We start from the raw sequence: 12,500 nt of genomic DNA, 5'->3' as shown, positions 1-12,500 counted from the left end.
ACAGTCTTCCTCCTCTTCCTCGTACTCCACGTCGTCGTACTTGTGCCACTCGTTGAGGAGCGAGATCTTCACCAGCGAGCTGACATCTCCCGGTACGAGGATGTCACTGTTGTTGTGGTGGCTGTTTTTAACGGCAGCTCTGCTGCTCAGTGTGCCGTGTCTCGACGCTGGTTGATGCCGCCTGCGCCGGCCATCTGTGGTGCTACTGGTTACTTCGGTGTTCCAGGCCTCCAAGCGTTGCTGTCTCTCTTTGCTTCGCCGCTGCAGCAGCAGAACAGCCTCTGGTGTGAGAGTCAGTGTAAAGCGGGCCTCGTCCTCCTCCAGATACGTAGTTGTTGTGACCCTCACCTGGGGTTCGCCCTTGACGAGGCCAGAGTCCAGGCTGCCGCGGCTGCCGTGGCTGCACTGCGGCGTCTTAGAAATTGACCCGCCAGTGCAGGAGGCAGGCAAGGTTCCTGAGAGCCTCTTTGACGAGGAGGACAGCCACTGGCCCTTGCACTTGGCGTTCAATCCCGACCCCGACGTTGCCTTGCTGGTCGGCAGGCGACTCCTGGGCTGGCTCTTCTTCCCCAGGTGCCTCAGGTTCGATGCCAGCCTCTCCGTCATCGAGCTGCCCTTATTGTCTTCCACCGGGGCCTTGGTCCTGGTCGCCGATGGGTTGTTGTAGTTCATCGTGGGTCTCACGTTCCCAGTCAGTCCTCCAGACACGGGGGTAGAAGGCGATGAGTGTGCGATCGACACAGGAGGAATGAAGGGCATCTTAGCAATACATAGCAACAGGTAGGAAATGAACTCTGTTTTGCGGTTGAAACGCTGGAGGAGAAAAGCAGACGGAATCAAGGAGCAAGCTGTGACGCTGAGGATAAAACGATGCATACAGGGTCAGCAGGCTGTGTGGCTTGTTGTCCGGCAGACACCCCTAGTGCACCTGTCACCTTATAGAACTGTGTGGCTATTGTGGCGGTCCTGTTCCACTTCTTATACCTTCACGTGTGTGTGTGTGTGTGTGTGTGTGTGTGTGTGTGTGTGTGTGTGTGTGTGTGTGTGTGTGTGTGTGTGTGTGTGTGTGTGAGAGAGAGAGAGAGAGAGAGAGAGAGAAGACAGAGATAAAGAGAGAGAGAGAGAGAGGGGGGAGAGAGAGAGATTCTCTCACGTGGATTGCCTTTACTCAATTAAAAGCTCAAAGACTTAAAACACTAAATCCCCTGAAGTCAACCCCGAGAGCACGTTACCATGCATGCACACCCCTGGATATAGATAGGTACACGTGCACACGCGATCCACACGTGCTGTATATTTAGATTTAGATTTTGCGATCTTCATCTACTTCATCAGTGCTGGTACATCATTCAGGACACATGTAAAATATGTAGCATACCACACCTGCTATAGGCCAGTTAAAAAAGTAATTTAAACAAAAATAGTGCAACTAGTTGATCTACAAGCTCTCAATGCTTCCCATTGCAAAGCGTTGTAGATCAGCTACCTTTTTGTTGTTGTTGAAGAAGCATATACGTGGTTGTGCCAGGTGGAGAAAGGGTTAATCATAAGACTATGGGGTTTTACTGTGTGTGTTTAGGGTTAGACATAGGGGAGAGTTCTGGACAATTTCGTTTTAGGTAAGTTTAGAGAAGCTGTTTTGACTTTAATGCCGATAACGATAACCGACTATCAGGATATTGTTTTCACTGACCCCTGCTGGACCAGACTGGAGCTCCTCTCCTCATAATATACCAAAATAGCCACTCTGAGAGTAAATACGATTTTGCAAAATAGAACAACATTTAAGTGAAACTAAAGTAGCATCTACATAACCACAGATTGTGAGGCTATACTATACATATACACTAGATTTATTGTATGTAAAGCTCATGAAAATTAAGAATAAATGACATATTAGTTTTTCCTTTCCAAATATTAGAATATTATGTAAGTATTTATAATAAAGAAACATCAACCTTCTGAAAAATATGTTCATTTATGCACTAAATAGTTGGTCTGGGCTCCTTTTTCACAAATTACTGCAGTGCCTCTAGTCTAGTCATGATGAAAGCACATTTTCCATTTCATTTGGAAATCAAAGTCCCGGAGTCTTGAGTGGAGAGAGGCACAGAATCCAAGAGTTTGAAGTTTCCACAGTCAGTAAAGTTTTGGGGTTCCATCTGGTGTTGGTCCACTGTGTATTATCAGGTCCAGAGTTAATGAGAGGAGTTTTTAGAGTACTGCTGTCTGCTGACAAGCTTTATGGAGATGCAGGGTTTCTTTTCCAGCAGGACTTGGCACCTCTCCACAGTGGTAAAACTACTTGTAAATGTTTTACTGGCCATGGTACAGTATTACTGTGCTTAATTGGCCAGTTAACTCTCCTGACCTGAACCCCATTGAGAATCTATTTTTTTTATTGTCAAGAGGAAGATGAGAGACGCCAGACCCAACAATGCAGATGAGCTGAAGGACGCGATCAAAGCAAACCTGGGCTTCCATAACACCTCAACAGTGCCACAGGCTGATCGCCGCATTGATGCAGTAATTTGTTCGAAAGTAGCCCAGACCTTGAGTGTTAACCGAATTTAGTACATTTCAGATGGTCAACATTTCTGTATTATAAATCCTTATTTGGTTTTATGCAATATTCTAATATGTTTGAGATACTGGATTGAGTGGATTCCAAAACGTTCCAATCCGATACATACACGGTGTCAAAAATAACAGATCTACAAGATGTGATGCGCTGTTATGAGCTTGTAGATCAGCTATTTTCAGTAAAGAGATTTGGTGTGGAGATAAAAAAGAAGGGTATACTATACAGCCAAGTACAGACCGTTGGGGGACCCCCAGTCAAGGAAGTACTGTATATACTGTAGGTTTTATGTCAGGGGTCTTGGATTCATGTTAATGTGTATTTTCAGACATTTAACCACTGAAAGTTAAACCGTCAATACTTGGTCAACTTGACCGTTCACTCTGTACTTAGTCTGCTCTTTTTTCCCTCTACACCAAACCTCTTTGCCAAAAATAGGCGATCTACCAGCTCACAACGCCTCGCAGTGCGAGGCGTTCTGAGCTTGTAGATTCGGCTAAAGTTCTCCTCAGAATATAGGGATGCTAGGGTTCAAGTGGTTAATGTAAAAAAATAGATCCCATCACACAAAAATTTGGTGGCCTCCCCTGTAGTAACTCTGAGGACCCCATAGGTGTCCCGGACCCCCTGTCAAGGACCCCGGTTTTAAGTGATGAACTGGTTGGGGGGAGAATAGTTATTTTCCAAAAAGAGCAGTGCATGTAAGCAATAGATTTTGACTGGTATGAGGTTATCCTCAGGTTGAACATCAAAGAGGGCTGTATGGGGAATTTGTTCAAGAGTGTTTCCTTTGATCATTATTTTTGGGAGGCCTGTTACTCCATAACATCTTCATGACCTCTATGCCCACTGGCAGACTTCACAATTATGTAACAATTTTAAGATTTTAGATTCTGAGTGGATAAGGTCACAGAGAGTACCTTATTGACCCCCCCCAGACAACCATTTCACCACTTAGCCCCTTTTTTTGGACCTTCAACCAATCAGCTGAGATATTGATTGAATACTTTAACAGTTTGCAAAAATAGTACAGTCAGTGGTACGATCATACAATGATGCTAAAAGGATAACACAAAAAGCCCTAAGGGCTTGTTTCCTTATTTACCTTCTGTCAGATCAGCTAAAAATGTCATTTTGTAACCACAAGTTTGGCGAGAATGTTTTACCATATCAAGTCATTTAGCTTTTTTGTAATTTTTCTCAACAGGTGTATAACTGTGGATACTGTCATGGATTAAAATGGATTAAGAAAACCCACTTGAAGAATGAACAATGTACCAAAAACATTTATTTGACATTTTTAGACATGGCAAAACATACATAAAATGTTACATGGCTGAACACAATTTCCTTCCATCATGCGTGTAGCTACCTCCGTTATCAATTTAGTTCACACTACAGGTACCAGGTCCAACCCGATATCCAGAACTAACCAACCCAAACATGAAGCTAATGGCAGTGCAGCCTTTCTTTCGGCATGCGTGCGTGTGTCTAGCAGTCATGAGCAGCAGGTCGTCCTGTGTATGTGAAGGACTCGATTACAGCGAGGGCAAGTGTGGTAGACATCCTTAAAATGGTCGACGAAGAACGGGATCAAACAGCAACCAAACACCATCCTACAGAGTGAGAAAACACACAAAAGAAGTTGGCCAATCTTGTGAATGTATGCATCATGTGACCTATGAAAACTAACTAAATGAAGACTAAATGTGAGGAATAGCTGTGTCAGGAGGTATATTTTTGAGAAAATATCCAGGTTATGGTTAGGCATTTAGAGGTTGTCTGGTTGGTTGTCTGTCCAGGTTCCAAGTTGTGTGCCAGTGTCGTGCACTGAAAATACAGTAGCAGATCTATAAGCGTGCTGCGAATTGCGATGCATTGTTGTGAGCTTGTAGACTGGCTATTTACAGTGTGTGACACTGGGACACAACCGAGTATAATCCAGACTTCAGGCTCCAAAAGTGGCATTTATATCAAATAACTATCCCAAAATCTTTATGTCCCCATGACAGTAATGCAAACGTGTGTGTGTGTGTGTGTGTGTGTGTGTGTGGGCACACACACATGCGTTTTCCTCACCCACACAATATAAACATGAAACACATAAGCCATGCGTGTCTTCCAACGCAGTACGTGACCTGAGTGTTGACCTGGGTTTGACAGGAGGGGCATGCCGTCAGACCAGACTCACGCAGCAACTTCCCCTCATAGCTGACAAACCTGGCAGATGTTGGAAGGGAGTTGGCTGAAATAGAGAATACACAAATATAACCTACACAGTAAAATCCTGTGTTGATTTAACTGCAAAGTGTGTACAAATGAAACCAATCATTTGGTTCCATTTGTACACAGTTAAATGTTAAATCTAACACTAGATTTTACTGTCTATTTATAGAATACAATAAACTCCTTCAATTTATACATTTATATCATTACCCATAAATATATGTAAATGTTTTATAATTTGACAATCTAAATACATGTTTCCCTTTTCAGCATGTACTGCAGTTGCTGAAATGGAACAGATAGCAGTAACCATCTTTGCAATATGATCACTGCAAACCAATTACATAGGGATGCTGGAGGGAATTCTATTACAATAATGAGCAGAGATGTTGCATATGAATATGCTGCACAAACTTTTGAACATCTGTTCAGTGCAATCCTTCTGTACAGTCAGTGGTTCTCAAATATTCTCATGTAAGGACCCACGTTGATATGCTCCTTCTGATGTATTTAGAAGCAGACCCCCATGTGAAAATGTTCTGTGTCAGGGGACCCCCATCAAAGAAGATTTGCACAAAAGTTTTTTTTCCCGAAAAAACGTCTATGTTTTCAGAAAAAGAAAATAGCCAATCTACAAGATCACAACGCATCATGAGCTTGTAGATCGGATTGTCATATATATAAGATATGAACTGATTATGATGCTCAACAAATAATAGCTGGGAACCCGCTGGAACCTCCTCGAGGACCCCTGTGGGTCCCCAGACCCCACTTTGAGAACCACTGTTATGTGAAGATGACTAGAACCTTGCAAAGATGACTGTAGTGTCGTCTCTGTGCAACTGCCACCACCAGGAGATAAATTGAAGGCAGGTGGGGGGGGTATCTGGTTAAAGGGTAGGTGAACGTGGTAGCTCCTCACTCCTCTCTCTGACTGACCCTCATCTGGAAAAGGTACACACAACACCATGAACATGTTAACTTTAAACCCAGCCTTCCTATTTAGTCAGGGGATATTAGCAGAACATTTTCCAATCTTGGAATAAATCCCTTACCAAAAAAAATCTTCACCCATGTGTTTGTAAAGGTGTCTAGTAACACAGCTCAAAGACTGAAATGCAGTTTCCCTAGGATAATTCTTATTATTTCCATTTCCATTCCCAATCTCAATGGGCTTTTTACACAAAAAGTATACCTGGAAAAGGATGGCTATGGCCGTTTTTAGCCCAAGGAGTGGTTTTGGTGCAAAACAAATGCTTGCAATGGATTCAGAATCATAAAAACACCCCAGTTTGACCCCTCACATGCTACTTAAAACAGAATTAAATTTTGATTTTTTTTCCCCTGCATGGAAATGCAGGGAAATGGTGGGTACCCCAACTTTCAGCAGCTGTCAAATTATCCTAGGGAAACTGCATTTCAGTCTTTGTGAGATGTGTTACTAGACACCTTTACAAACACATTGGTGAAGATTTTTTTTGGTAAGGAATTTATTCCAAGATCTTTTTAATATCCCCTGACTAATTATAGACAAAAGTAAGAACATGTAAACAGATAAAATAACAGACCTATAAGCTCACAATGAGTAGATCGACTAGTTTCACTGTGCAAGTGGTTAATGGAATTTTTGCTGTGATGTCTCTCAAGGCATTTTGCATCTGTCAAACAGAAGAAACGCTCGACAAGTAGCCTAAATTTGGGAATGGGAGAAATAAATACTTACCCGGTGTGAAGTAGGGTGGAGGGGATGGAAGTTGATTATTCATTTTTGTTACTGAGTCCATGTTTCTTGGTTGTATGTCTTTAAAAGTTGGGATGGGTGTGTGAATGTACTTTAATGTCTGGAAGCAACAGCTCATTTTGTAGACCTACCAGGTGTGATGGAGAGGTGCTGATTGGAGTCTCTTCTGATTGGCTAAAATACCTATTACCTGAGGAAATTAGCAGGCGGAGCCTCACTGCTGCCTCACTTTTTTTTAATGCTATATGGATAATCAGTGGTTCTCAAACTTTTTAATTTCAAGGACACCCATAACTCTGAGTGTACAAATGGAACCAAATGGACCTGTTCCATTTGTACACTCTCAGAGATACACACCTGTACGGTCCATTTGGAAGTTTTATGCTATATTCTGAATATTTGTTTTTTTCTTATTATTGCTTTTATGTAGGCTTATCTTTTTCCACACTGTTGAAGAGGTTCTAAGTACTGTCAGCAATGTTGCCGCATCTGTATTTTTAAAGTTGCATGTGATGATGCTTGTGGAGGTAAGTTTAATGTAGAGCAGACAAGAACTGACACAGAGAAGGAAATGGGTGGCATGTGAAGAATGGACAAAATGTCAGGTTTTGGCCATTTCTTGCCATGTGTGACAGAGCATGAGAGTAGGCTGAATCACAAGATTAGAGTGATTGTGGATGCAGCTAGAAGAAGGTTCAAGTCCTCCCATATATTCGGTGAGTGTTTATCTTACAGTACGATTGGAGAACCAGGACGATTGAAGAAAGCACGCTTGTTTTTACCACTCAACCAGCAATTCTGTAGAAAAAGCACTAGAGGGAGCCACAAGCCAGGCTTTCCAAATAAAGTGCACACACATATATGGCCGCAACCACACACGCACGCACGCACGCACGCACGCACGCACGCACGCACGCACGCACGCACACACACACACACACACACACACACACAGTGATCCATGAAAAGAACTATTCTGTCCCTATCGGTTCACAACTCGGACGGCGCTGATTCGACTCATCAGAGCATCGGCCGGTCAGCGCGGGCACTCGCGCCTGGAGGCGCGAGGGCGCGCCTCCTCGGCATCAAGCTCTGCTGAGTCGGCGCGCCTACGTCATGGACAATAACTATTATCACGTGACACGTGCGTGTGAACCATAGAGGTATAGGTGTGAACGCATGTTCAGCGTTCCGGTCCGTGTACGTTCTGGCGTTCCCCTAGCGTAGCTTCCTGGTTGCTATGTGGGGGGGTCGGGGGAACAACAACAGACAGGTCTGCGTCGCATCAAAGCCCCGCCTCGCCCCGAAGCCCCGTGCCTAAAAACGAGCGCTCTGTCTTCAATCGTCCTGGTTCTCCAATCGTACTGTGACATTTATACCAGTGGTTTTCAAAGTAGGGTCCGGGGAACCGCCAGACGGCCTCGAGGGGGCTCCAGGGGTCCTCCAATAAAAGTAGTTAATAGATCATGAAATCCGTTTAACTACTTTAAACGCACACAGTACACCGGCTATTAAAAAAACAAAACAAAAAACAATACATATTTAATACATTTTATTTGTAACACACTTTATATTTGACACAAATATCAAAGTGCTACATTGCATAAAAGTCAAGAAAGTAAAATTAAATAATAATAATAAATAATAATAATAAAAACAATGAAATGACAAATAGATCAAACACTTTAACAACACACATCTTGTATGGTCGTCACTGGCACAAAAATATTTTGTGATGCTGGTCCATGGCCAAATACAAGACATTCATTTTGGGGGTCCTCCTTGATATGAAAAAGTTTGAGAACCATTGGTCCACATGACAATTAGGTTGTTTTTTGTTTTGTTTTGTTTCCTCAGTGACAGTCATTTGTGTAATTCAGTGGTTCTCAAATACTTAACTGTGCTCCAAATGTCAGGAGCACCTTCACATGTCTGTAACTCTGAGATTGTACAAATGGAACCATTTGGTTCATCGTCAGAGTTATGGGGGTCAGAGAAATACAAATACAATATAAATATATAAAGTTTGAGAACCCCTGGTGTAATTCTCCCAAACGAACAGTGGATGACAGCAACGAGCCACCACACTGCACTGCCTTCTGCTCTCTGCAGCTAAACCCCCCAAAGAAGAAAAAGACCGACGTAGAAGGTTATTCAATTGAATGTAAGGGCTAGCCCTGATGCTAATATGCTAATAAGCTAACTGTGTGTGTGTCGGCAGTAGGAGGAGAGGCTTATCATCATTCCAACCGACGGGGAAGAAATTCTTTCTTTTTAACCAACGAACCCACCCTTAAACCCAATGCCCCCGGCGGAGGCCGTCTCCTGCTGGACATCTTGACGGACCCCCTCGCCGCTGGTCCCCGGACAGAATTCGTGTCGACTGACCAGAGTCCGCGAATTCACGTCCCAACCATTACCAACCACCAAGTCCCAGTTCAGTTCAGTGCTGCTAACGGTGCTAAGCTAACGCTGCTAAGCTAAGTAGCTAACGCTGCTAGGCTAACCGAGGGGAAGACACTACACTAGAGTTTAAAGGTAAGAGTTAGCATTAGCATGCGGTGCTAGTGGCGGAATGCGAACGGCCGTTATGGGTTAGCATCTGTTGGATTTGAAGGAATCTCTGCGAGGAATAATAATAACAAAGTCGGTTTGTTTAATTTAAAGGTATTGTTTCTCGTTGAAAAACGACGTGTTTTCCCCCCATGTGTGAATGAAAGTAATGATGGTGGCTTTAAATTATTAGTCTGAAATTCCATATGTTGTGTGGGGAAAATAACACGTCAGTTGCTAAAATTATATATATATATATTTATGAAATAATGATAACATTTGCATTATGCATCCATTTCTAAATGAAGCGTTTTCATACATGTTAGCTTAGCAATCTATTACTATATTACTACATGTAATTACTACTGTAAGTCAATGCTATGTCTAATGTTAACACTAGCTCATGTATAAAAACACTGTAAGTTAGCTAGTATCGGTTTGGCCAGTTAAGTTGGTTTTGAACTTGAACTTGTAAACAGCAGCAGATCCCAGTATTTGTGTTCTCTATTTTGAGATGGCTGTGTCACCATTAAGCTAAAAGCTTGCTAACCAAAACTAAAACTATTGAAGATAAAAGTTACAGTTGTAAAGTATTCCTGTTAACACTAAAAAGACAAATGGCTTGACGATAAGATGGCCTGAGGTTAATGGTTGTGTTATAGAGGATGTATTGATGATGTGAAAGCCACACACACACACCAGAGTTCATGTTTATGTCATTGTCATTAACAGTGTCACCGAAAGGCCACACCCAGGCGACATGTCTCTACACCAGTTTCTGTTGGAGCCCATCACCTGCCACGCATGGAACCACGACAGGACACGTAAGACAACCTTTTCTTCTGGCTTGGTGGTGTTTTACCAATGGTATTTTTTACTGTACATACAGTAAAATCCTCAGTGTCTGTTCGCCCTGAGACTGGAAGGTTCAGGGGGTTCGATTCCCCCCTGTCGTGTCATACCAAAGACAATTAAAAATGGGACCCAATGCCGCCCTGCTTGGCACTCTGTAGTCTGCATTAAGGGTTGGATTGGGGGATAAGTCCCTGCGACATACTAGTATCATGTCCAGGGGGTTTGTACTTCTGTGTGCTACAGTAACAGGAGATAGGCTCCTGCCCTATGGGCCTCATGGCTCGGCAAAGCTGCACATATGAAACGGGTCTGTTTGGTTTAATTTGTACACTCTTTAGTTACAAACTCGCACAATCATGCAGCGATTTTTGATGAATTGAGTATGAATGAATGAATCTTTATTTTGAACATGTTAAAAACAAAAAATAAAATAAATGCAATAAATTGCAATACAGCCTCTCAGGCAACAACAAAAACTATAAATTTACATGTTCAAAAAGGAGTAGGTTGAAGTATAAAACTTATTTGATCCTACCCCTTCTTTCCGCTTCCTTCAGCGTCATCACATTCTTATATATATCATATACCCACATGGTATACCCTTAACTAAACCAAATATTAACTAAACCAAATATTACAAATTAAATAAGTAATCAATATAAATATATATACACATATATATAGACATATCCATATACATATATACACATATATACATAAAAACAAGTATTTACACATTCTATAATTATTATCTGCATATATCATCATCAATACAATTGTCTTAGTAACCTATAGATTATTACTGTATTCTTCCTCCCAATACCTCATAATAATACATTCTTTATATCTTTTTTTAAACCGGAACACATTTGAACATTGCTTGAGTTCCACATTCATACTGTTCCATAGCTTAACACCACATATAGAAATACAGAACGATTTTAATGTCGTCCGAGCACCTTGAGTTTTGAAATTTAACTCCCCCCTTAAATTATAGCCCCCCTCTCTATCAGAGAACATCACCTGGATGTTACCAGGGAGCTGATTATTCCTAGCTTTGTACATTATAAGGGCAGTTTTATGTTCTATAATATCCCTAAATTTTAAGAGATTTGAATTTAAGAATAATATATTAGTATGATCTCGATATTCAGCTTTATGTATTGTTCTTATAGCTCTTTTTTGAAGTATAACTAACTTATTAAGTGAAGATTTATATGTATTTCCCCAAACCTCTGAACAGTAATTTAAATATGGTAACACCAGGGAACAGTAAAGCATGCGGAGTGATTTATAGTCCAAAAAATGCTTTGCTTTGCTCAGAACTGCAATGCTTCTTGATAGTTTAGTATTTATATATTTAATATGAGATTTCCAGTTCATTCTATCATCTATTATCACCCCAAGAAATTTGTTTTCAAAAACTCTTTCAATATCGACCCCATCTACTTGTATATTTACTTGATTATCTATTTTATAATTACTAAATATCATGAATTTAGTTTTAGCTAAATTTAAAGACAATTTATTTCTATCAAACCACCTTTTTAACTTGCACAATTCAGAAGTGACCAGGTCCAAAAGCTCCTGTAAATTAGTTCCAGAACAAAAAATATTTGTGTCATCTGCAAATACTACCATTTGAAGTATTTTAGATACATCACACATATCATTTATATATAATATGAACAGTTTCGGACCCAATACTGACCCCTGGGGGACTCCACAAGCAATGTTCAAGCATGTTGACACAGACTCACCCAACTTCACAAATTGTTTCCTATCACTCAAGTAGCTTCTCACCCATTTTAATACTATTCCCCTAATCCCATATCTTTCCATTTTATTAATTAATATGTCATGATTAATAGTATCAAATGCTTTTTTTAAATCTATAAATATCCCAGCTACATACTTGAATTCATCAATAGAGTTAGTGATTTCTTCAACTGACTCCATTAATGCCATTGTTGTTGATCTGTTTGCTCTAAATCCATATTGGCTATCGCTGAGTAGACTGTGTTTTTCGATGAAATTATCTAATCTGTTATTGAAAAGTTTTTCTAAAATGTTTGAGAATTGTGGCAGTAAGGAAACAGGTCTATAATTTGTGAAGTTGTGTCTGTCCCCAGATTTAAACAATGGTATGACTTTGGCTATTTTCATGCTGCTTGGAAATTTACCGGTTTGAAATGATAAGTTGCAGATATATGTAAGTGGTTTCGAAATCCCACCAATTATATTTTTGACTAATTTCATATCTATATCATTACAGTCAGTGGACATTTTATTAGTACATTTATCGACAATTTCAACAATTTCCCTCTCCTCTACTGCTGTAATAAACATTGAACAGGAGTTCCTTTCTATAATATTATCAGTGTATTCCTCAGATATCCCAGGATCAGATATATTTTCAGCCAAGTTTGGTCCCACATTTACAAAGAAATTATTAAATCTATTAGACAACATCCTCCATATTATAGTTATTAATATCCTTATCCATAAAATATTTAGGATAATTTATATGTCCTGAGTCATTTC

At 40.8% G+C, this 12,500-nt stretch overlaps 2 protein-coding genes across 3 annotated transcripts in view; one reads left to right on the top strand and one right to left on the bottom strand.

Moving 5' to 3' along the window:
- LOC308096509 (uncharacterized protein) overlaps positions 1-6,573 on the bottom strand; it is a gene marked incomplete at both ends in the record, with an annotated part of 6,693 nt that extends 120 nt beyond the window's left edge. The window contains 4 exons of the mRNA XM_080443929.1: positions 1-813; positions 4,720-4,826; positions 5,747-5,752; positions 6,531-6,573. The exon at positions 1-813 is cut by the window's left edge and continues 120 nt beyond it. Coding sequence (XP_080300055.1) covers positions 1-813; positions 4,720-4,826; positions 5,747-5,752; positions 6,531-6,573 — 969 coding nt within the window. The remainder of the gene's footprint in view (positions 814-4,719; positions 4,827-5,746; positions 5,753-6,530) is intronic.
- Positions 6,574-8,690: 2,117 nt separating this feature from the next.
- Positions 8,691-12,500, top strand: part of LOC308097810 (actin-related protein 2/3 complex subunit 1A) — a 19,629-nt gene continuing 15,819 nt past the window's right edge. Inside the window, exons 1-2 of one of the 2 annotated variants that reach the window (XM_080445884.1) lie at positions 8,691-9,086; positions 9,834-9,925. In XM_080445884.1, coding sequence (XP_080302010.1) covers positions 9,862-9,925 — 64 coding nt within the window. In that variant the 5' untranslated portion in view covers positions 8,691-9,086; positions 9,834-9,861. Of the gene's footprint in view, positions 9,093-9,833; positions 9,926-12,500 lie in introns of both variants that reach the window. The other variant, XM_080445885.1, reaches the window with a different exon arrangement.

Source organism: Gymnoscopelus braueri (genome assembly GCF_963280865.1).
Source record: "Gymnoscopelus braueri genome assembly, chromosome: 2".
In the NCBI taxonomy this organism is placed as follows: domain Eukaryota; kingdom Metazoa; phylum Chordata; class Actinopteri; order Myctophiformes; family Myctophidae; genus Gymnoscopelus; species Gymnoscopelus braueri.
Note: the sequence above shows the minus strand (reverse complement) of the source record. Positions and strands in the feature narration are given on the sequence as shown.